General features: G+C 44.0%; 1 protein-coding gene across 12 annotated transcripts in view; it reads right to left on the reverse strand.

Moving 5' to 3' along the window:
* Positions 1-22,228, reverse strand: part of Zasp52 (Z band alternatively spliced PDZ-motif protein 52) — a 63,889-nt gene that overhangs the window by 16,898 nt on the left and 24,763 nt on the right. For 9 of the 12 annotated variants that reach the window (XM_089261874.1, XM_089261870.1, XM_089261871.1 and 6 more), the window contains 6 exons: positions 6,207-6,358; positions 5,983-6,139; positions 4,580-4,716; positions 3,225-3,319; positions 1,287-1,695; positions 250-444 (listed from right to left, as the gene is read on the reverse strand). In XM_089261874.1, coding sequence (XP_089118000.1) covers positions 250-444; positions 1,287-1,695; positions 3,225-3,319; positions 4,580-4,716; positions 5,983-6,139; positions 6,207-6,358 — 1,145 coding nt within the window. Of the gene's footprint in view, positions 1-249; positions 445-1,286; positions 1,696-2,298; positions 2,531-2,577; positions 2,847-3,224; positions 3,320-4,579; positions 4,717-5,982; positions 6,140-6,206; positions 6,359-22,228 lie in introns of those variants that run through there. The other 3 variants (XM_018104553.3, XM_018104552.3, XM_018104554.3) reach the window with 2 other exon arrangements.

Below are 22,228 nucleotides of genomic sequence, written 5' to 3' on the forward strand. Positions count from 1 at the left end.
CTTTTGGCTATCGCGTCGAAATGTCAAACGTGTTTTGGCATACGGAAAAATAAATATGAATTGCATTTTTATATTTATATTCGAATTCGTATGAATATTCACATTCGCATTTAATTCTTTTCATATTCATATCAATTTGTCGCTGAAATAAACAAATTGCACTCAAAGTCCATCAAGTCTAACCGATAACTAAACTTAACCTGGGGTTTCCCTGGTTTACAGGGTATCTAGCTTGGCTGGTGTACTTACGGCTTAATGGGCACTGGCACATAGCCCTCGGTGCCAGGTGGCGGATGCGCCTGGGCGGCCATCTTGGCATGGACGTCGCAATAGAGCTTGTTGTTGAAGTTGTAGTAGCCCTGGTTCTTCAGGGAGGTGCCACAGGTGGCGCACTTGAAGCACTCCACGTGCAGGTTCTTGTCCTTGATGCGCACAAAGACACCGCTGCAAAAGTTATCGAATATTAATCGGGCATCCATGAGAGCTATATTATAGAGTTATAAAGCTTTCAGAAAGTATGTGTTCCTATACTTTATGAAAACTTGTGGTGGATCGCTTAACGATTGTTAGTTTGTATAAGTTTAGTAAATGCTATAAAACAATAGTCAATTTATATGTTATCGAATATTAGTCCAATCAAATGATATATTATGATTACATTATATTTGAATGGAATAATCGATAATATTTAATATATTTGAATTAACATTGAAGGTCTAGAAGTCGATCAATAATCGATATCTACTTATCAATTCCGTAATTTTAACAATTTTTCTTATTCGATGGTCTGTAGACATTTGTCCGCTCAGACATGTCCCGCATTATCGATTACTTATCGAATATATTCATGATACAGTTAGTGCAAAGCAGAGTTGAATAAATAAATGTAAATGCGGAATAAAATATGTTAAGTCCATATAATGAATTATCGAATTAAGCTCTCTGAGTCGCCAATGGGCAGCCAATTAAATTGGCATACAAATTAATACAAATGATGATGATATTCCCCAATGACGCCCAATTGGCGGAGAGTGAGCGAGGGCGGGCGTAAATCCAATTGGAAACCAGCTGCATAGTGTTGCAGAGGACGCAAGGTGTTGGAGGCGTGTCTGCATAATAATCATGTGCGCTGCATAAATTTAAACAATTGACTTCGGAATAAAAGCAAATTAAAATGCACGCACACACACACACACAGATGCACAGTGAGATACCCACACACACGCATACACTCACACACAGGCATACAGACAGACATCAATGAATTATCATTGTAGAATTCTTACACAATGCCCACGCCGCACAATTGACAGGCCGGATGTCCGCTGGCGGACAATGGACGCACGCCATCCGAGTCGCTGGCCAGTGCCGCCGCCGCAGCATCCATCTCGGCCTTGTACTCTGGGCCCTGCAGAGCGGGGCATATGGGCATGACAATGATGCGCGGATCGTGCAGCTCCTCCTGCTGTTTTTCCTGCTGTTGCTGCTGCTGCTGTTGCTGCTGGGGCTTGGCAACGGGCAGACTGGGTCGATGCGTGGCCGCCGGCGCCAGCGTATTTTGCTGTAAATTGGTGCCGATGCGTTCGTCCTGTCCATGGCCCTGCTGCACCTGGCTGTGGGGCAGCGGCGTGCGTCGCTCGTTGCCGCCAATCGCATGGCTCTGCGTCCAGTAGAAGTTTGCCGGGCTGTGCGGCTCTGCAGCAGCGACATAATTATCGCCATATGCACAAAAGTTCAATCAGTTCACAAAGCCTTTGACAAGTTATTTGCAAGCGATGTGGGAGCGGGTAGGATAGGCTATTCACCCCCGGGAATAAGCCCCCCAGGACGACCCTAAGCTGGACCTGGCCTAATATTGAAATAAACTCTTAGCTACCACTCGGCTTATCAGGCGGTTAGTGACCAATGTTAATCGGAGTGTGAGTCCTTAATGTTAAGTCTATGATAATACTTGAATGATGAATGACGGTATGAAAACGTATAAACAAATACTTCTTCTGGAGATTTATATTATCTGTTATTATGTTAGTTTATGTGTTATTTTCGTTTGTATTGTTATTATTGTTGTTTCTGTTGTTAATGTTAAGTACAACGTTCTGTTACTGCTACTGTTAATGTTACAATCAGTCTGCTGCTGCTTTCTGCAGTTTCTGTTACGTTTTAGCTGTCAAATGGCATAATCTGCATACAGACTATCCATTGTGTTCATTGGATACACTTACTATTCATGTTAATCGCAATGTTAATTTTCATGTTAGTGTTACGTTATTCAGTTTGGCTTTTAGTTACGACACTTACGTAATGAGGCGTTCGCACTCGGTACAAATGTTTTGACCAGTCGGCAGTCCCCCGGTGCTTGGGGGCTTTGGCGAAGTGACGGGGGCGCTCACATGACGAGTGGCGTTCGATTGTTGTTGATATTGTTGTTGGTGTTGGTGTTGGTGTTGATGTTGGTGTTGTTGTGGCTGTTGTTGATGATATTGCTGCTGTTGCTGGGGTGCATCATGCTCATAGTTGTTGTTGTTGAATGCTGTGTTCGGTTTTTGTGTAGAGTGTTTTTTTCGAATGGAATAGAGTTGAGAGAGTACAAACATGAGTTAGCGAACATAGAACAAGAACGAAAACGAGAAGTAACAGCAAACATAAGCCTAACAAATAATTTCGTAAAGTTTCGACCAATCTTATCTTAAACTCTAAGCCCTAAGCTAAAATTAATGTATATTTTATGATATATAGATAAAGAAAGAGAGAGAGACGGGAAAGATAGTTGTATTTGTATTGTGTGAGTTGCTTTTAGAAATTCGATTTGATATAAAGAAAACGAAAATCCATTTCTTTGTGTTTATCTAACCGCAAAACAGAACAAAAGATTTGAGAAAATCAAAAGAAACAAAATTAAGTTAAATCAGTTTAAACTAATATATGTATATATATATAGATGCATGTATATTTGGATGCCCTAAAGAGTGGTTCAAGGTCTTTGCCATGTGTTTTTAAAAAAGAAACTAAAGAGTCAATGCTGTAATCTCCGACTTATTTATAGACCAGAGGCCAAATCTAGCTGGCAACACATGGCGTATGCGTAATGTTACAACGCCCCCATCTAGCTAGAGAGGTCTAACAGCTGCTGGGCTAATCGGCAATGGTGTCGCTTCTAAGGGGATTCTCGCCTGCATTGAGCAGCAGGAGCATGCGAGCCAGCTCATAGTATGCCGCTGCCTTACCTGGAGTAGATTGTCCCGTCTCCTCCTCGCGCAGGAACTTCAACACCTCCGAGCGGTCAGCCTGGTATTCCTTTTCGTTCTTCTTAAAGTTCACACTGTAACAGAAAAGAGAGAGTCACGTTTAAAAGTGTTAAAATTTTCCATTGCATACTTTCGGGCTGCATTGGAAACCCAATAGAAAACGCAGCGCGCAAAAGTATGCTATAAAAAGAAGGCGAGTCAGTTGAGAGATTGTTGGACATACGCCGCAATGTCCGACGCCAAAGTCGGCTCAAAATAAAATAATAAAAAAGATCCCCTAAAGAAATTAAGTGCAAGCAAGTCCCATGCGTGCATTTTAACAAAACAGCAACAAAAAACCAAAGGAAAATCCTCAACACGACTCCACTGGCAGAACACGCCGAAAACACTTGGCCAGGGGGCGGAGTGCGCGGAGCGGCGTGTGAAGGATAGAAGAGCTGCTATCATTTGGCGGAATTGCACTCAGCTTTAGACGCTTAGGCGGCCCTGCGGTCGTGCAGCGCAGAGCCAGGCGAAGGCAGGCAACGGCAGACGGCGGCGCGGCAATAAAAAGAAGCCAAAAACAGAAGCCACAAAATGGGGGAAAAAAACAACAACAAAACAAATATAAAACAGCCAAAACAAATTTTAAAGTAAAAGTTTTGTGTGGCATTCGGTTGTCATGGCAGACAGTTTTTTTTTATACCCTGCTTACAAATGCACGAGAGGGCATATGTGGCGAATGTGCAAATGTCTTCATTTGGCTCTCTTTCCGCCTTTAGTTGGCTTTCTGCTTAGCTTCAAGGCAGGTGAATAGGTAGCTCTGGCAGTCAAAATGTGAAGGTTTTTTTGTTGACTTAGTTTGAGAAGTACAGCTACATAGTCGACAGTCTAAACGACACTGAATGGCCTGCTGTTTATATTGATTAAGCTTCTTGATTAAGGAACTACATTGAATCACCGTTTGATGGTTTGTATAAGCATGGGCACTTGTCAAAGTAGAAATAGCGTTAAGCTTCATGTCGGCATCAAGTTGAAGTTTTGTTTCAGCCTTTAAGAATCAAAGGGGAATCTTTGATTCTTAAAGGCTGAAACATGACCAAATAACTAAATTACATTCATTTACAACTGAGCAGAGTATCCGCCAGTTGGGTACGCCTCGAATGTGTTTACTCTTTTCGCTTGCTTTAACATTCATATTTTGCCATAAACAGGGGAAGCTAACCAGCCAAAAGGGAAGCCGGGACAGACTGACCAGCGCAAAATAGAGGACGAGAGAGAGAGAGAGACGAAGAGATAGAGAGAAAGGGAAAGGACAGAGAGGGAGAGGTCAGCTATCTAGTTGAATTACTTACCCTAGAACACCGCCAGCCAAAACCTCCGCCTGAGCGGAGAGGGTTTCCGCAATAGATTCATCGCTGTAAATGCCAACCGGGGTGTTGTATTGTTTATTGACGATGCTCTTCACGCCGCCGTCGCCGCCGCCGTTGGCCTGCAACAATAGAGCAGAGGTTGAGCAATTTAATGGGACAATATATGGAAAATGCAATTACTATTTTGATTTGCTATTGATATTATTTATGTTATTTTCAATTTATGTTTTATGTAAATTTTGCACTCACTCAATCTATTTTATTTATTCAAAATTATTCTATTTCTGTTTTATTTAAGTACATTTTGTAATTCCGGTTTCGTTCTCTGCTCGCCTAACCCACTGTGCCGTCTCATATAGAAATGATTATAATATAAATTCATAACAATAAAATGTACGCAAATATATGCATATCATACACATTGATATTATTATGCATGACACATGTGTGTGCTTGGGTGTGTCTGTGTGAGGCTGGATGGGTGTGTGTGCGTGTGTGTGTGTGTGTGTGTGAATCACATTAATTCTTGCCAGCAAATAATCCTAGCACTCTTATTCATTACTCATTCTGACACTTTTCAAAAACTACGCACAAACAGACTGACAGACAGAGAAGGGATGAACAGAGTGACAGAGAGAGCAGGAGAGTGAGATGGAGATAGAGGCAGTTGGAGAGGAAGGGAACGTCGTATAAATGCAAATGTTGTCAACTCATAGAAAACAGACAAGTTTCCACTTGTGCCGAAAATAAAATGAATGAATATGAAAACCCACACAACAATGAGACGGACAAGCAGATGGAGAAAGAAAGGGGGCTAGAGAGACAGGGCAGGCAGTTTCTGACAGCATTTCCCTGAGAGACTAACTATCAACATCATTGGTCATCAGCACGTCTGCTGTAATTGCGAGTGTGTGTCTGTGTGTGTGTGTGTGTATGGGTGAGTGTCTGTGTAAGTGTGAAGCTAATGTTGCCTAAAAGCTGCCTCAGTCCAAAGCCACACTTTAAGCATTTTAAGTTTTTGGTCAACCAGTTGTTGGGGCGAGAGTTTATAAATGATCAAAATTCTGCCCACAAAAGTATGCTACGCTTTGGTATGTGGTGTTGAGCTGTTGAGTTGGTAGAAATTGTTAATGATATGCAAAAATTAGCAGAGAGACGTCCAGAGTGGGATATTATATCATAAGAGTGTTAAGCTATCCATAAGTCTGTAGTTTCTATGAAGCATCTAGGAGGCTAAGAGACGCACGTAGATCTGGGTTGATCACAGTCTGTCTGATCTCACGAGGAGAAGCTGAAAGGTACGCTAACTGCTTGACTAGAGAAGAAACCATGGTGTATTTATAGAAGATCTCTACACACTCTCTGTTCATGCATTCGTTACTTACAAATGGACGCGCCGAGTTGTTGTAGCCGCAGCCAATATGCTGGCTATCGGTTTGATGATGAGCCAGAGAAGTTTTCGTCACTGTCTGCAAATAGGGCGAATTGACCTGTGGCACGTTGCCAGTGGGCGTAACCTGTGGACGCCAGGTAGAGCCGCCACTAGAGAGAGAGAGAGGGAGATGAGTTTCATAGTAGTTCTAGTTTAATTAGAGCTGAGTATAATTACCGCTGCACTGTGATGACAAAATTGTTGCCCGAGCGCACAACAATGTCCTGGGCATCCTTGTGGCGACAGTTGAAGACGTCCACGTCATTGATCTTAATGACAGCATCGCCTGGCTGTAGGCCAGCCTGCTCCGCTAGACTGCCGGCATTCACCTGCAATTGCAATTGAAAGGGGGCGAAACAATTAGTCAAGCAATCAATCAGTCAATCAACTAAAAGTAAATGAATTCAGCAAATATGCAAACCTCAGCCAACAGAATTCATTCATGGCTCAGTTTTTGCACAGTTTCTTTATGTTTCATTTTTCATTTTTGTTTAGTTTATGGTTTCGTGTTTTCATTTATTTATTTATTCCGCTGGGGAATTGTGCGCGGCTAAAGCCATAAATTTGCCAACGATTAAAATCGTAAAAGTTTCACAGCCACAACAGAAGCTGCATTTCCCCCATTGCACACATGTGTTCAAAGAACGCGAGAGAGAGAGAGAGAGATAGCGAGGGTGTGAGACGGATTGAGGGAAAAGCGCTTGCCACGACTTTAATGCAAATCTTTTAAAGCTTAAACTTTCAACTTTTGGCTGAAATTTGTTTAAAGCTATATAACTGATTTAAAACTAATATTAATATAAAAAAAATATTTTGGGATAAATTAAAATGAATACCATTTTAAACATTAAAATTATCATTCAAAATTCGAAATTATATGTTTAGTAAACTTTGAGCTAATCAAACTAAAGCACTTTTTATCGCCACAGCCATCGGCAGCTTCAATCGGCCGCAAAGCTGAAACCTCAAAGTCGCCGCTGCTGTTGCACTTGACTCAAGTCTAGGCTCGATTTATGCGCCGCAACTCCCCACCTGCCACGTGACTAGGCTCAGGTGTGTCGAGCTGAAAATTATGCGCGCTCTGCACGTTTCCACTTTGCCAAATTGTCTGTTTATCAGACACAGACCAGCCTCCTCGGTCTCTCTCTCTCCCTCATTGCCTCTCTCTCGCTCTGTCTGACTGAACTGTCGAATGTGGTTCGCTTTATATTTACACAAAACAGCAACAGACAAACACACACACACAATCACATGCGAGTGTGTGACCGTGTGTGTGTGTGTGTTTCTGCTGGCTGACTGCATAAATATTTCATTGGCATGTTCGCCAAGCGAGACACCTAAATTTTGTAATATTTACAAAGTTGCTAAAAATGTGGCGCACCGAAAAAACCAAAGCCAGCCAAACCAGAATCAACCTGAAAGCCTGCAAAGCCCATACCCAAAATCTGGGAGCCAGAACCAGAACCAGAACCAATGAAGGCAACGGAGCGGGCAAACGACAGAGAAAAAGGAAGCAAATTGAAGCAAAAACGCGCGTCTTTCTCTCTCTCTCTCTCTCTCTCTCTCTCTCTCTCTCTCTCTCTCTCTCTCTCTCGCTCACTCTCTCACTCTCTCTCTCTCTCTGTGCTTCTCTTTCTCTCAATGGGTGCTGTTGACATGTTCATTTTCTTGTAACATGTTTGTTGTTGCTGCTGCTCGACTGCTGAAAATTGAAATTGGTCGGACTTTGAGGTGTTACACAGTGCGCGAGAGCGAGCGAGAGAGAGTGATAAAGTGAGAGAGAGTGGAAGGGAAGCCGAATCAAAGTATGCGCTGTTTCGCATTTTGTTTTTATTGATTTGACACAAGTATATATACGCTATGCTTATATGTAAGACATATCAGACACCTCAAGCAATATGCAACAGCTGCAAAATGTTAAACAAAAACATCCAGCTAAAGTTAACAAATGAATCCAAGAAAAACATTTCCTGCTTAAACATTCTATTTATGTATGTACATATATAAAAATCCCAAAGTGACTTCACTGTCAATCGAATTTATATCTTAGTTCAGAGCGGAACTCAAAGACTTTAATCAAATTCCCCATTTCAACACTAAAATATGCATTGCCTTAAGCAGCATTGCCAACACTTTTGTATTCAGCGAGTGTAAACATTTATTTGATTCTTATTTTTATAAGGTATTTGCTACATGAGCTTAACTTCCACTTAGTTCTGTAAGAGTTGTTTTTTTTCCTGTTTGCCAGCAAATTGCATGTCACAAAAGTGCGCTTGGATTTAATATTTGCGTGTGTGTGTGTGTGTGTGTGTGTGTGCCTGTGTCTGTGTGTGTCTGTGACATTGGAATATTGACATTTGGACAGTTTTATGAGTACCTGCGATCAACATGCGCGCCCCGCCCACAATATTTGTCCTCTGTCTATGGCTCTATCTATGGCCGTGTCTATGGCTGTGTTTGCGTCTCTCTGTGGCCGGGGACGGAGCCACTGCACCGCTGTTCGCTGTCCGCTGTCCGCTGTTTGTCAGCTTTGTTGTGGCTTGGGGCCGCTTGCTCTTGTTAGACATTTGTCAGCTTTATAGCATTTGCGGCCAGCCGCCAATTGACAAGGCATTTGTTTGCTGCCTTTGACTTATGAGCCTGTCGAAAGCGAGCTCCATTTCAACTACCATAAAACGTTGACCCCCCTCCAGCCTAGCTGCAACGACACACTTTGACTCTGGCTACAGTTTGCCAAAAATTTGGAGGCCAGCCAGCTGGAGATATTACATGTGTTAACCAGAGGACCCTGGCAAATGATGATTTATATCCGGACAGGAGAGAGAGAGAGACAGCTTCAAGTAATTTGATATGAAACACACATTAAAATTTTATATTTCCATTTAATAATATTTAAATTTAGATCAGATGAAATGAAAGATGCGATGGGAAAGGACGAACGGACGCTGAGTTTAAATGAGATGAGCTGCTACTGAGCAACATTTGCTAATATTAAATTTAAAGTGCCTAAAGGCAAAGCCCAAATAACACATATACAGTCAAAAGAAAAGTGACACAGAGAGAGGGGGATAGTGGCATTCATAAATCCATATAGCAAATTAAATTTAATAGCCAGACTCAAACAGAAATGCTCGTAATCAAGTCAACTAATCCATTCAAGTGCATTCAAATTGAAATTCACTTGACAGCGATTGTAATTGAAATGGAGACCAGTTGATGCTCTTGCGTGCGCACTAAGGCCCAACTAACTCTGCCTAGCTTATGTGCTCCCGTTTGCTCTATTCAGCTCGGCTGCCACGCCCACTTCTTGTCAATTTCACACACTTTTGCCTAAGCCAGAAAAACATATCCTTTAACACTCTGCCATTTAGGCTGGCAAAGTGTGTAGACACAGACACAGACAGACAGAGAGAGAGAGAGAGAACCACAGAGGGGGACAGAGGGAGAGACGAACGATGCACGCACATTTTGTTGCCAGTTTACATATATGAACAGTGGGTGACAAAAGTGAGTGCACAGCTCAACTAGAGCCACATCCGTTTGGTAGAACCTTCTCGGTCTCAGCGAATACAACGATGTCTGCAAATTATTGTAAATAATTGGCTTTCAAGGCGTGCACCAAACTTTGTTGCCCACTGTAGAGACGCAGGAGTCGACAGCATGCAAAATATTTATGTTGATAAATCAAGTTTGCTTTTGTGGATTAGGTGTATCTAAAATAAATTAAATTTGCGGCGTAAATTGTAGGCCAAGCACAAAAGGCAAGTCCTTACCAGGCAGGACGAGGGCTGCGCGGAAGCTGCCAAGTTGTTGGCCAAGTTATGAACTTGTTTAATTGAAAATAAATCAGTTTAAAGGCAACATAAACCGCATCAACTCCATTTGCCAAGCCAAGTTTTATCTCCCTCTGCCCTACATGCCACGTTCCCCCGTCCACCCCTCCTACTCCTCCTCTTCCTCCACCTCCTTCCGCTTATGCGCCATAAAAAGCAGAAAGCGAAATGCTCGTAAGTAGAACGAACAAACGCTCAAGAGCTGGACGAGGAGACTCGAATACTGCGGAAATGCAGCGCGCAAATACAATGAATCTCAATGTATATGAATATGCATGGCCATCACTCATACGCCCCATCTGCCGCGCTCTCCTTATCTTCCAATCTCTCTCACTCTCGCTCGCTCGCTCGCAGTAAATCTAGCAAATGCCGCTGCGGTTTCTCTGCCACAACAAATGTTGGCCGCAGCACTTGACCAGACCGAAATACAAAAAAATACCACGAGGAAGCGCAGAAAATGAAAAAAGGGTCGAGCTGCAGTTGCAAACTTGGCAAATGAAGAGTTTCCCCCTTTGACCACGCCCTCCATCCTACACGCCCTTGCTGGCCCTCGCTTGGGTCAGCTGCTCCATCCGCGGGCCAAGCAAAACAATCAAATCCGGCGAGCTGTTAATGCAGCAAAGTAAATACAATGTTGGCAGAGCTCCTTTTGGGAACTGCTCCAATTTTTAGGTGCTGCTTCCCCTATCTAGTTCCCACTTCTGTTTTCAATTGGTCCACAATTCATAGTCAAGTAATTACAACGTGGAGACAATGAAAATCCGTTGCAACTAGTGCCTTAAGCAATTCCTTAGCTATTTACTAGGTCTCAATCCAATTTCTTATTCATTACAAATCACTCAAGACAAGGGACCGTTAAACCTGTTCCAGCTGCAGTTTCTTGGAGTATTTCTCAGCTCTTCAACTAGTTCCATTTTCAATTATTCATATTCCATATTGGACAGCAAACTAAATGCAAAGCAACTTCGGTTCCAGTTCACTTGCTGATTTCTTCAACAGTTCCTCAACTAGTTCTTGGTTCTTGAGCTCTGATTCCTTTTCAATTATTCATATGCAGTAGGAGGAACAGTAAAAGTTGCTGTATCTGTCGCTAATGGCTTTCTGCCTAACTTCGGGTACAAATTGCCAACTTTTTTTGGCCTTTTTTCTAGCCTTTTTTTACGTGCTGCGCATGACTCAACAGCTCACAGAAGTTATTTATTTATTGGCTCCGAAAAAGAAGAGAGTGGAGGAGAAGAGGGCGCAAAGTCCACTCCATAGCCTGCTTTGAGAGAGCTACAACGGCAACAGCAGCAACTGTTGCAACAACAAAAGCAACATTTTGTTGACTGTCGGCAACATTTATAAATTATGATTGCAATCAACGTGCCACAAAGCGCGTTCGCTGCCCGAGTGGACAAGGTTTATTTTTTATTTTATTTTTTTTGAAATGACAGTTGCAGTTACACACACACTAACACCCACACACACACACACACACTGAAATTTATATAAATGTTGCGCTGCATATTCATAACTAGCAAAATGGAAAAACTTTACACAAATGAAATTATTGCGGCCAATGCCGGAGGAAATTTGTGTTGCACAGCTAATGAAAGGGTGGCAGGTGAGCGGGCGGACAGGTGGGCGGGGCGATGGCGAAGCGGCGGACTGACTGTATCTGGCCGCTTGTCAAATCTATATGCGAGCGTGGGCAGCGCCTGCCAAGCGAAGCTCAATTTATCTTCGAGCCAACTATCAACAAGGTGAGGCAGGTGAGGCAGTCAGCACAGGGGGCACAGGTGAAAAAGGACACTGACAGCTGTTGCGCATGTGTGGCAACACCTTTTGGCCAACGAGTTATTCGCATACATTCATGACTAACTGTGCTGCTAAACAACAACAAATGACGCTTACCTCGAGCGATTCGAGATCGGATGTCTTGGGCATGAAATGGGGAATACAGTCAGAGAATATATATAGCAGGTGAGTCAGCTAGCATTTGGGATAATCGAAAAGTTCTTCTCTTGGGCATTTAAGTGTCAGTTGGGCGTTATAACGTACCCAGGAATATCATATGCTCTCATGCCTTTGTTCGCTCAGTGTACTTGACACTCTATATGCCATGCTAAGCCTATATTGCCTCAAATATTCAAATGAATCTCATTCTAAATGGCACTCACGTTGCCTTTAGTTTGCTCTCATGTGCGCAATTGCAACTAAAAATTTCAATAATTGTCACATGTCGACTTCTTGATTAAAACCAGGTGAGTCGCGGCGTGGGCTGGAGCCAAGGAATTACATTCCGGGCCACATGACACCAGCAGCGAACAGCCAGCAGCCGGCAGCCGGCAGCCGGCAGCTTGGGTCTTGGTTAATGCGAATGAGAAGGGTTCATTAGGCAAAATGTTTGCCGACACAGGATACCTGCCTGGATATGGGTTAATAAGACACAAGACGCGCTAAAGTGACAAACGCCAGGATGACAGGATGCCAGGTTGCCAGGATGTAGTTACCCCTGTCAGAGTAGCGCGCCCTCTCTCTCTATCTCTATCTCACTCACCCTGCGCCCTTACTCCATTTAAGCATCTTGTGCGTGTAAAGTCATTAGAGAGTGCAGAGAGCAAGGAGGGTGTAAATATTGCCAAAAGCGCCAGGCAGTCTACAAAAACACACAGAGAAAGAGATGGAGAGAGAGAGAGACAGAGATAGAGATAGAGGCTGGCAGGCACACAGATACACAGCTTAGGCTGCGGGTGGGAGCAGGGGGGCGTGTCGTGGCGTGGTGTGCGCCAAGTCAACAACAGGCAACTGCCGCAACGCAAACAAGATTAATTAAGGAATGTAAATTTCGTCAAATTACGCGCCATTGTTTTCCAGATACATATATAGTATGTGTGAGTGTGTGTGTGTGTATGGGTGTGCGTGTGCGCATGGGTGTGTGTCTGTGTGTAAGGATGTTGAGATTTTTTTGTTGCATTAAACAACATCATCAATGGGTGGTCCCCGGCAATGTTTTTGAATGATTCGCGGGCAAGGTCGAGCGCGTCGAATGTTGTCTGTGTCTGTGTATAGGTGTCTCTCTCTCCCTGTGTGTGTGTGTGTGTGTGATATTTTGGAGCATTAGAGGTATCCACCCCGTGCGCTAAGCTTTTCAATTTGACGCTTAAGGGTTGGCCAACAACAAAATATTTTTAATTAGCCTCGCAGTTCACCGAAGTTCGCTGAGTTTCTCGCTGACATTCGCATGCGGTTTGACATGCCTCTGCCTCTGCCTCTGCCTCCGCCCCATGCTCTCCCCAGTGACCAGTTAACCCTTTGTGTATTGTGTCAAAAGCATGCATAAATTATGATTATTATTAGAATTTTTGGACCGCCTGAGCTAATGAAGCCAGGCAAAAGCTGAAGACTCCAAAAGTTAAATTGATGCCCAAAACTCTGTTGAGCCTTGGTAAACATTTTCAAGGCTCTTTGCCTTTACAGTAAATATTCTGAGACGACATATATCTTCATGGATGTCTTCCCATGACGGAGAAATAGGTGCATGGATATGTGACTGGTATGGATGTCTTCTCATATATTAAGCTTGATTAACTCAGCTGGAAAGACATTCATATGCCTGCATGTGTCTGTCTTTGGTTTCAATAATTAGAAAATATAACAGTCGACGGTCTTGGTATTTGAAATAAATCTTCATTTCTTGGTATATCCCAGGACCCATTCCTCTGCATCAGGGTATTTTCCCAGTTGAGCACTCCCTCTTGCTGTTATGTGTTCCATCCTGCATTGGAAATCTCCAAAGTGAATACTTTGGCACATGTGAATGACACTGTTCGCCGAATCATCGAAAAGTTGCCCAACTAAAGCAATTAGTGCTGGCTCTGTGGGTGTACGCGTATATGTGTGTGTGCGTATACCCTTTACTATTCATCTACATATAGGGTATTTCCGCTTTAGTTGCCCGAAATGTTCAAGAACTTGTCGAACTAAAGCAATTAGCGCTTGGCCACATGTGCGTGCTTGGATGTTTGGAAAATCTATGGTCTAATAGTGCCGTTACCTGCGCAGCTGAGTTTTTCCAGACACCCACCCGCACACACACCTACACACACGCGCGCGTAAGGCAGACACATGTGGCGTTGTTGTTTACATTTGCGTGCCTAGAGGTCTGGCAAAAAGATGCAGACAAATCCGTTCGCACGTCCGACGTCCACAGTCCGCCGTCTGCTGTTTGTACGTGTCGAAATGTGAGACCCAGCAAGAGCAGCAACAGCAACAACAGCAACGAGAACAACGGCAACAATAAAGTATCTGCAACTGCAAAACGCATTTTGTATCCGCAAGTTATGTCTGTGCCGAATGCCGATGCTTTGCTCGGTTTGTTTGTTTATATATGAGGGATTTTTACTGTGTCAGTGGGCTAGCAATTGGGTCAGATGCGCGGCGAGGCCCGAGTTGCACCAAAGCTAAAATAAAATGCAGCACAGCAGGAAATGTCGGTTGCATGTCGCTAGAAGAGAGTCTCCCACTCTCTCAGTCTCCCTCTCACACACACCCACGTTTCTTTCTGTTTGATGCTGTGAAAATTATTGTACAGCTTCATTAGTTCGATATGTGCGCTCGGCCTGCATATAACGAGATGAACTGGCAAACAGAGCCCGGACCAGCGCCCGGGCACCATTAAATAATCCATCAATCAACGGGCAGCGTGTAAACGAAAATTCTGACACCCATGAAATCGGTGTAAGCGCAATCTCAGAACTCGAGCGTGGCTCTGCCTGTCGGTCTGTCCATTCTGTTATCTGACTGTGACAGACAGACGCAGACCGAGGGACGCACATGAATGATGGCACTCAAATTACATTAAATGGAATTTCAATTGAGCCAAAGACGAGCAAGCAAAACCTTCTACGCCTACGCTCCGATATCAGTCGCTGACAAGACAATGCTCGTCTGTTCCCCAGCCCCAACCCCAAACCCCCCGACCACGAACCCCAAGCGGCAACACGAAGCTGTAAATGGCATTTACATGTTCGCTGTCATAAGCCAATAGGCCGCGGTCCCTTTGCCATTTCGCTCTCGCTCTCGCTCTATCATCATGTGTCTCGCCTCTTTAATGAATCAGCAAGAGAATCACATTTTCCGCTTTGAGCTTCTGTTGCATATGAATACGGATGCAGATACATTTTCAAGTCAGCTTGAGATACAGATACATTTTCTGCTAGAAATACTAGATACAGATACAGATGCACTCATAGATACATACAATACAGCTGGAGATGCACTTCTGCCAACAAGCAAAGCTGCAGATACATTTCGAGCTGTGGCACAGCCTCAGATACATTTGCAGTTGCACTCTCGCTGGAGCTGCAATCAGGCAAATGCAATTAGGATTTGTCGACGCTTCGTGTTGCGCATTCTAAGCAAAATTGGCAAGCGGCGGCTTTTTCAGTTGAGGCCTCAGCCCAGCCCAGCTCAGCTCAGCTCAGCTCTTCATTTCGTCTTTGGGGAGCCCCGGGCGGTGTCCCATTGTCAATTGTTATCGACTGACGCGCCTCCCCAGGGACAACACATGAAAGACAAAGAACCCGCTGACACTGCAGAGGCCGCTGCAGTGGCCCCAGATCAAGAGCGCTGCAGAGGCATAATAAAATTTGCTTGGCTAAGCAACGGCAATGAGGAGGCGACACCCGAAAGTGGAAAGGGACTGATTGTCCGCTTTGCTTGCCACGTGTTGCGAGGCAAAAGAAGAAGAAGAAGAAAAAATTCAATTTCAAGCATTTGCTAAATGAATTTAAGTTTCTTTAAAGCCAAAAGAAGAGACTGCTTCTTGAGTCTCCCTAGACTTTTCTTAGACTACTAAAAGTCAGTTCCTAGCCTATTCGTAATCTCTTTATAATCTCTTCTTAAACTACTCCTAGACACTTCTCGGACTCTTCCTAATGCTTCCTCCTTGAACATTTCCTTAAATCTTGAATACTTGATGCATTCCTGACAGACTCTCAGAGTATCCGACTCTCGTTCTGTCAATTAAATATTTAAGTTAAAGCAAATGCAATTTCAATTAGCGCCACAGCATTTTGCCCATTAGCAGAGAGCGCGAGATTTGTGCCAATTGTGAAAAGCAAAATGAAGACGAAGTAGAGTATATATATGTATGTATATAAAGAATAAATAAAATAGAAACAGAAACGGAAACAGAAACAATGTTGGCCAAGAATTCAAGACGAACCGTTCGGTCTCGCTCTTCACGGTTCGCGCAGTGAAAATCATTACGTGATTAAGGTCCCCATTACGGCGGACAGCAGAAAATAGAAAAAAAAATAATAAAAAAAAACTAGAGCATAGCACGCAGACGGCAGCAGACGGTGAGCAGCAGGAGGCGTTGGTGGTGGGGCGTGGTCTAGATTGAGGCGAACCGCAATTGCTCTAAAAATAAATAGAAATAAATAAATCAACGCGAGAGCGCAACAAAAGCGGAATAAAGTGAAACAGCAAACAGCAAAAACAATTAAAAGGAATACGGCGTAAGCACTCTCCGCCGTCGATTCGTTTTCCGATTCCAGTGCACGGCGTACAAATTTGTATGCCAAACCAAATTTGTGGATCTAATTAAGAGTCTAAATTGTAAGCATTAAATCGACCATTCACCCCACTGCTTCTCTCTCTCTCGCTCTCTCTCTCTCTCTCTCTGTCACCCCCTCTCTGTCGCACTCTATCTGTCTCTTGAGTATGCCCTTGCCCAGTGTCCAGTTGCTCAGTTAGTAACCCAGTTTTTGTAGTTGAGTGCAAAACACAGAAAAGCATTTAAGTACACTTACACTCCTACACACACACACACACACATTCACATCCGTGCACGCTCGCTCTGCGCGATTTTCTTGCTCAGCCTTTCAACAAGTTGGCAAGCAATGCAATTTACGGCAGGACACAGCAGCCGGCAAGGACATGGCCATTACTATGTGGCTGCAGAAGGATTGCACGAAATAGAAAGAAGAAAAAAAATGAGTCGAAAGGAAAAACCAAACACGAAAATTGCAGTCGAGCATAGCTGACTGCATAATGGTCGACTAAGATTGGAAAAGCCATAAACAAGGGTCTAGCTGCATTATATTCTAGGTACAAATATCTCCAGATCAGTCTGCTCCTTTTAGCACTATATTATTCCTGGTCCCAAGACTCTAGTCCCTAGTCCCTGAAATAGCATTTATATTGCAATATGCATTTAGGGCGACAGCCGTGCAACCAATATGCCCATTTTCCACTCGCTGAGCGAGTGTGAAAGTACGAAAAGAACTAAATGTATGCCAAGCCCACGCGCTGACCATCAATGAAAACGACGACGAGTTGGAAATGTGAAAATGCGAATGGCTGGCAAATTGTAAATTAATTGATGAAAGCTACGTTTAGAAGAGTGAGAGAGAGAGAGAGAGAGGGCGAGAGAAAGGGGACAGTAGAGCCAGAGAGAAAGAGAAAGAGAGCGAGGAGTCAAGTGCAGCTGCTGCTCCATTTGCCGGCCACAATATTTGAGCTGCATTTGGCATGCTTCAAATCGAAACTCGAGTCCCTCCTCTGTGTGAGTGTGTGGGTGGGTGGGTGTGTGTGAGTGGCTCTGGTGCTCCCTAGCTCTAGCTCCTGGCTCTTGGCTCGCTGACAAATTGCTGGTAGCAAGATTAATGCTGTGCATTATCTTTTCTCATTTGTCGATTGTCAATGCAGCCAGTCAACCAGAGACCCCGACAGCGGCACACTTTACCTTTACCTTCAGCTGACGTTGTCTTTCCCTGCCCGCTCCGCCTCTGTCTGTGTCTTTGCCTTTGCCCAGTGCATGTCCTGGCTATTGTGGTGTTCTGTTCTGATTTGTTTTTCTTCTTTTCTCTATCAATGACATTTTTCAATTTTATTTTACTTCGTGGACAGTTTCCCAGTTTCATGTTTTCCTTAATGGCAAATGACATGGTCAGGTAATTTTCCATTACTCTTTACATTACTCCCTCTCTCTCTCTTTCTCTCTCTCTCTGTCTCCCTCACTCTGCCTCCCTCTCTGTTTCTCTGTTAATGAGAACGAACCTTACCTTCGCTTAATCAAATAAGTGCGCTCTATAATAGAGCAGGAGTGCATCAGAGACCACCAGGTAGAGTGGGGGAGGTCGCATCCTCTTTAACATACGCATAAAGGAAAACTGCGACTGCCGACTGCGGCAGATGCTGACAGGCTTGTTGAATGCCACCAATTAGCAGCGAGCCAAAAACAATATGTTCACTGGCCCAAAAACAATTCTGCTGCCTGCGCAATCTAAATCCCAGCTAGAGCAACACAAAACAAGTGAGTGTGTGCAGTGCACGACTGGGAGATACCCATGACGAGCTATGAGATGGAGCTACAGTCATACATACTCCTATAATCTCCATTATATAGGATACCCTTTTACTCTTATGAGCATTGTTCACCCCGGTTGACGCTATCCCATTCACTCTTGCAATAATTATTTAGACACTGAGAACACTACCTCTTATTCTTATAGTCCTATATACTATATGCCCTGCCTTCACATTTTCCAGGGTATCAAAAAAGGAAATGCACACATTTCAAACTCAGCTCGACTGCCAAACATTTCGCAGTGTCTGGAATTTTTAGGTCTAAATCCTGTTGGGTCATAAAAAGTGCTTATTACATTATCACCTCAAGCGTGGCTGAGCCTCGACATAGCCCCACACACACACACACACACACACACGCATACACACAAGCCCAGAGGCACGCACACTCGTTTCGATGGTTTCGATTGACTTGGCTTGATTTTTGTTTTCTTTTCTCTCCTCACACTTTTTTCGCCTTTTTGGTCTAACGTCCAAAGCTTAGGCTTTATTTTTGTGTTGCTGGCAGCTGCTGCTCCTGCTGCTGCTCCTACTCCTGCTGTTGCGATTTTTTCAATTTTCGCCTTTTTAGGCCTTTTCCACCTGAGCCTTGAGCCGATTTGGTGGCTGCTCGCATTGCCTCTTGCCGCTGCGTCCTGTCTGCTGCCTCCTGCCTCCTCCCTTCTGCCTCCTGCCGCATGGCTCATCAAATGCTTTCCAAAAATGCGAAAAATGTGTAAATTTTCCAATTTTTCTGGCGCTTCGCATAAGCCCTGGCTGATCCGCTTTTGGCATCGAGTTCATTCAATTTGGATTAAGTCGTTCGTGTTGATTAACGAAATTGACTTTTTTTCGCCCCTTTGCAGCATCGAGGCTATAAAAAGTCGAACTGCTCCAGCTGCCAGCTGTAAACAATTTAAAGGGCAATGCCAAAAGACGCTTCGGCTAAATATCAGAAACAATTTGAAATGCAAGCGAGGCCAATACAATAAATCACAAGAGCAACGTCTCAATTTCCAGCGTAACAAAATATGCGTCATAACCGTAAAAAAACAAAAACAGAATGCGGCGTCAAGCCCCAAAGGCAGATTGAAGAGTAAGAAGATGAAGAAGAAGAAGAAGAAGAAGAAGAAGAAGAAGGGAGGGAAGAGGACGCACAAGTAGAAGAGAAGACGGAATAGCAGCAACTGCTGCTACCGCATTTAGCTAAATAACTCAAATAAACAAGGCAAGGCGACAGGCCATAATATATCAAAGCCCAAAGGCGACAAACACGATGACAAGGATTCAGACAGAGTCGGAGAAAGAGAGAGAGAGAGAGTGAGAGAGAGTGAGAGAGAGACGTAATGACTGTCTAGGGCATCGCCTGTGCCACTGTTCGTCTGCGTTAACTGAGAATCAATGACATATCGTTATGGCTAATACGTGCCCGTTGGCCCATAAAAAATTGTGAAAATAAAATATGAATGGGCATCATAATATAATGTTGATTATAGATACATGTGTGATACATGCGCCACAGACACAGATCCACATGCAGACACACACACACAACAGTAATAATAATAATAACTGTATCATTGACTCGTAGTAAACGGATATGTCGATTGATACAGAGAGGGTGGATGGCGTGAGCTTTCAAAGCGCCTTAAAGCTCCGAGTAGGACTGATATTATTATTAGAGTTCTATTGAATAGCCAGCTATATATAAAGTGGAGGATCGAATGGCCTTCGTTAAAGGAATTTATTGTGTAGTCAGCTTGATTGTTAATCAATTTAAAAGCACATCAAAGTTCAAACAGCAAACAGCTCTAACTAATTTCACACATGTCTGGCAGACATATCTATCTCCCTTAAAAAACGTACGCCATTGAAGATGAGAACTTAAACGCTGCCCGCTAATTGCTCCCCCGACTAATTTGGCAGCTTAATCCTTTGCCTCTGGCTTTGCCTCAAGCACAAGTGAAAGTGGAGACCACGAACCATAAACAAGCAGCAGAAGCAAATGGAGGAGCGAGGGGCGAGGGGTAGCTATAAGTTTCCCGTTCGCATAAAGTTCGCCGGCCACAATAAGGACTTCGCCCACGGCTCAGGGTCAAGCACACGCTAAGGCACTAAAAGCCCGAACACGGCCAGTGGCTCAAAGCCGGATATCCACATGCAGACCATGCAGGAGTACGCAGTTATCAGCTACGGCTACGACCCCACTACTCCTCTGCGTCCCGGCTCACCTCATCTACAGAACTCCTCCCCTTGTTCTTATCCAGCTTCCCTCCTATGGCTTCGGGCCTCTTCATCTCTGCTTTGCCACCCTACGGCTCTCTCCTCTTGTCGTCTACGGATTTTCTTCTCACCTTCTCTCCCCGCAGCGGCGTGCTCCTTCTCCTCCTGCTCTTGTCCGTCTCGCTGTTTCCTCTCCAACCGCAGCGCAAGTTGTGCTCATAATTTATTTCGATTACGCCGTAGCACGCAATTTGCGCTGCCCGAGAATCCCCTTTGAGCACACGCACACACAAAATACACACATAAACACTCCGATAAGCGAGCGCACAATTTCCGCTTCCGCTTTGTTAGCCGCATTTCCGCCTTTGCGCCCCAAAGAGAAAACCCTCCACTAAGCAGCAATTAAATCAGCGTCCAAATGAGATCAATTGCAAAAAATGTGTGAAGAACGCGAGCCGTGAATACAGTGAAAACTGCTTAAGCGAACAGCTGAGCAGACACAGCGCGGGCTTAGCGTGGCTCCTCAAAAGACTCTAAGAAATTAGCCGATTACGTTTGATTCGTGTCTGAGTCATCAATGGACTTTGTATCCATTTGTAACTCTTTTATGTAAAACAGAAACAGGGAGACTGACAGAGGGAGAAGCGGACTGAGAGGGACAGATATCTGACAGGTAGAAATTGAATCAGTAACTGAATCATATATCAGGTAAAAGACAACAGCAACAACAACAACAACAGCAACTGCCATTAGCTGACTAATGTGGAGTTGTGAGTGGGCAAGCAGCAACTCGTATTGGCTCGTCGTTTACACCGAGGGCCCAGAGGGGTAACTGTTGAGAGGCAGCTCAGTCTTGGCCAAGTTAAGCGCTTTAACGTTTTACAAAACGCTTCTTTTTCGATGATACCCTGCACGCATTCCTAATGTGCCAGCCGGGCATATTGACATGTGTATTTACTCTAACTTGTACAAAATATAAAAACCTTGAGGTATATTTATATATGTCTCATTGTAATGGCGAGCTGAATCGATCCTCTCTTTATCTGGCCATCCTTGCCATATATTTTACAGCTTAGGTATCTCCTAGTCCAGCACTCTCAACTAATGCAGTTTTTCATTCTCTTTTTTTAAGTTTACGCTTAGAACTTATAAATATTTATGGTACACACACACACACACACACACACAAAGCATAATGCAGCTAGAGTTAAGCTTGACTCGAGTTTTTTTTTTTTTTGCCAAATAATTTAGCTACAGCAGCTGGCTCTGCTATCAGCTATCAGCGCGTGTGTGGGTGTGGGTGTGGGTGTGGGTGTGGGTGTGGGTGTGCGTGTGTGTATGGGAAGCAGTGAAGCAAAGCGAATTTTCAGCTAGCGAGCGATTTATGTGCACTGACATGCAACCCAAAAGCAAGCAAGGACAAGCAGCGAGCTGCAAGCTGCAAGCTTCAGAAAAGAAAGAAGCAGAGCCAGAGCCAGAGACAGAGTCAAAGCCACAGCAGAGCAAGCAGAAGAATATTTCCAGACGAACAATTGAGAAAAATATGCGAAGCACAAGGATTAGGCGAGGACATAGCACGAACAGCAGCAGCAGGAGCAGCAGCACAGAGTGTACCAAAAATTTATGTGACTTTTGCATGTGGGCCACAAAAAGGAGGCAGAAGAGAAAGGGCTATAGAGAGAGAGAGAGAGAGACGGAGTGAGAGCGCGGGAGTTGCAGTAGACGCCATACAGACATTAGTAAAGGCCACAAAATATTCAATAACATATTAAACATATAGACAGAAAGAGATAGAGTTAGACAGAT

Source organism: Drosophila navojoa, chromosome 5 (assembly GCF_054131105.1).
Source record: "Drosophila navojoa isolate 15081-1374.11 chromosome 5, UAZ_NAV_1.0, whole genome shotgun sequence".
Taxonomy (NCBI): Eukaryota; Metazoa; Arthropoda; class Insecta; order Diptera; family Drosophilidae; genus Drosophila; species Drosophila navojoa.